Raw genomic sequence first — 3,093 nt, forward strand, 5'->3', positions numbered from 1 at the left:
GGAGGTTCTTCAGCAACTTCAGGGAAATCTGAACAGACCATGGATGTATCTGGATCGAGAGGATTCTTTCCATTCTCATCTCTGAATGCTCTCATGTGGGAATGACCTTAGTAAGTCCAAAACTTTTTCCTCTTTGTTTTACCCTCCAGAGAGAACTACTCCATTTATGTAGAGATACAGATCAAGAACTTTGTTAAGTCTTTTCTTATTTTGAGTCTTTTTTTCATACTTGAGTCTTGGAATTCTTTTTTTCCTTTTCTATTTGTTTTAATTCTTGAAGTAGATAGCTTCTCTCTCCTTTTCTTCAGTGAAACTTTACTACACTTCCAGCGGCACACTGTTTGAGCACTTTCCCTCTGCAGCTTTTGCAGAACACTGCTTTTGGGAGGCTTGCACTCATTCTGGTCACTGCATTTACTTGTTGCATTTACATTTACTTCTCTACCACATTTCCAGCTACATTGTTTGTTCCCTCCAACTGAATCTCAAGATGGTGGCATGGTCAACATGCAGGTGGGATCATCATTAACATTTTTGTGCAGGTTTAAATGACATCAAGCCCTGAGGTTTCCCAGGTTGTTTGCTGAATGCTCTTTTTTAGAATGTGATATCCTGTTTTAAGAAGTTGTTTTGAACCCAGGAAACCCAGGGCTCATGAGAGAAAATCTATGACTGGGGTGAATGGTTCTGTTTAAATAATCATTGCAAAAGTTGCCCCAGTAGAAGTTCTTTATCTTGCATTTGATGTTCTTAACTGCTTGAGGATACGGGTGAATTCTCATTATGACATGCTAATGAACAAGTCTGCTTATATGGATGAACCAAGTCAGCTGGGCAAGCTTATTGTCAACAGTTAGTCAGTGTTAAACATCAGTAAATCAGCAAGAGTCCTGAATGTGACTCTGTATCATCACAGGGGCAGCTGGGAAGTTAACAGGGAAGGGGGCATGAAATATCTGTACGAAAACCAGCTGAAGCAAATGCTGCTGATTCTCTGTTATGAGATAAAAGGAGACATGCAGAAGGACAACTTGTTCCATAACTCAGCAAAACAACAGTTAAACCAGTATAATAATGCCAGGGAACCTGAATAACTACTTCTCCTTGTGATGGGTCGGATTTGTAATGTTTGCCAGATATCTGCAGTTGTGCTAAGTATTCAGAGTCTGAAAACATGGTTAAATTATGTTATGCTATGATAAATGACACTTAAAACTGGTAAAAAATGACCGTCTCAAAACAGTGGCATTTCACCTTCCCTCCACCTCTGTACTTGGAGGGAATACAATTCTGAGTAACTACATATTATTTTTATTTACTTAATTAAAGCCCTTCCTGGAAAAGTGATGTTGGTATCAATTTTTTGTAAAACAAACAAACAAACAAAAAACTTGTGAGCTAAATTCACTTGAGATACATATGTTTGACTTAAAATTTATGTCATTAGCTTCAACAATAGCAGAGCTGAATAGACCTGTCTGGGAACAATCTAGGGCTCTAACAAGAACCACCAACGCTACCTATGACCACTATATCATGAAACTGCAATGTGATGGAGACCTTGCTTGTTCAAGAGCAATTTGAGAGTATCTCTTTAGCTGTGGTTTAGCACTATATGCTGAACCCCATAGAGAAGAAAGCTCAGGATTTCTGCTAGCATAATGGGCTTAACCACATTGCCAAGAGTAGTTCCAACTGGGTTTCAGCTAGCATCAGTATATCAAAGCTGGTTTTCCTTTTGCTAAGGCTTTTGGATATGACCAGAAATTAAGGGGCCACAAAACAGAAAGAAAAGGGGGAGGGGAGGAGCGCACAATGCTCACAGTATATTTTTATACGTATTTACAGAAGGAAGAGCTGTGCTATCCAAACTTGAGCTTTCCCCATGGATGAGTCAAACATAACGTTTCATCCCAGCGAAGGCACAGAGAACATCTCAATGCACAGAAACATTTCTACACAGGAAAGAGTCTGGGAGATATTGACCCCACTTTGGGTAATTATGATCATCTCCTTCCTGGGTTTTTGTGAAAATGGAATTGTCCTCTGGTGCCTCTGCTTCCAGATCAAAAGAAACCCATTCACTGCGTACATCACACACCTGTCCATTGCTGATATCTCCTTACTGCTTTGTACATTTATTCTGTCGATTGAGTACATTGCTGGTTTCGGATTCGCATATGGTTTTTACTATTATATAACCACCACACTATCTATTGTCTTCCTTCTTGGATATAATACTGGTCTCTATCTCCTGACAGCCATCAGTATTGAGAGGTGTCTGTCTATTGTTTACCCCATCTGGTACCGATGCCACCGGTCACAGCACCAATCGGCAATTGTGTGTGCAATTCTGTGGACTCTGTCTTTTCTGATGACAGTAGCCGAATACTTAACATGCAAAGATGATTCAACAAAGGAACAATTCGACGATGGCAACCATTGCCAAGCACTGCTCATCTTCACATGGATCCTGACTTTCATGATCTTCATTCCTCTAATGATTCTGTCCAGCCTGATCTTGGTTATCAGGATTCATCGTAACTCCCTGAGACCTCATTCGTCAAAGCTCTACATCATCATTGTGGCCACAGTCATTGTCTTCCTCATCTTTGCCATGCCTATGAGGCTGTTGTACCTTCTGAATTACCACCACTGGTCGTCTTTGCTCAGCCAGCAGAACCATGTCACCGTTGTTCTCTCCACCGTTAACAGTAGCATCAACCCCCTTGTTTACTTTTTTGTAGGAAGCAGCAAGAAGAAGAGGTTCAAGGAGAGCCTCAAAGTTGTTCTTAGTAGAGCACTTGCTGATGGGCTGCGGCCGAGAAGCCAGGAAGTTGGCATGAGTTTGGATATAGCTGAAACAATTTTCTAAAGCTTAGGGGGGGAAACTCTAGGGGCAAATAATTGGACTTGGAAGGTTTAATAAACCACCGCAAAACTAAAAGTACTTTTCTCCATAGAATGTAAAAAGCAGTGGTGAACTGGTACTGTTATCTTTGGTGGTTGAGCAATGGAAAAATATGGACTAGAATAAAGATAACTTTTATTTGTATTTTCTTAATTATTCAAACACATGCTACATCCTGATGT

General features: G+C 40.3%; 1 protein-coding gene across 1 annotated transcript; it reads left to right on the forward strand.

The window, feature by feature from the left end:
- The first annotated feature begins 1,885 nt into the window (after positions 1-1,885).
- MAS1 (MAS1 proto-oncogene, G protein-coupled receptor) lies at positions 1,886-2,875 on the forward strand. Its single transcript, XM_074924813.1, has one exon. The coding sequence runs from the start codon at positions 1,886-1,888 to the stop codon at positions 2,873-2,875; it is 990 nt and encodes a 329-aa protein (XP_074780914.1).
- The last annotated feature ends 218 nt before the right edge of the window (positions 2,876-3,093 follow it).

The sequence above is a fragment of the Athene noctua genome, chromosome 1, assembly GCF_965140245.1.
Source record: "Athene noctua chromosome 1, bAthNoc1.hap1.1, whole genome shotgun sequence".
NCBI classification, from domain to species: Eukaryota; Metazoa; Chordata; class Aves; order Strigiformes; family Strigidae; genus Athene; species Athene noctua.

Coding starts and splice junctions, on each gene's coding strand:
- MAS1 (XM_074924813.1), top strand. CDS start 1,886: ATGGATGAGTCAAACATAACGTTTCATCCCAGCGAAGGCACAGAGAAC.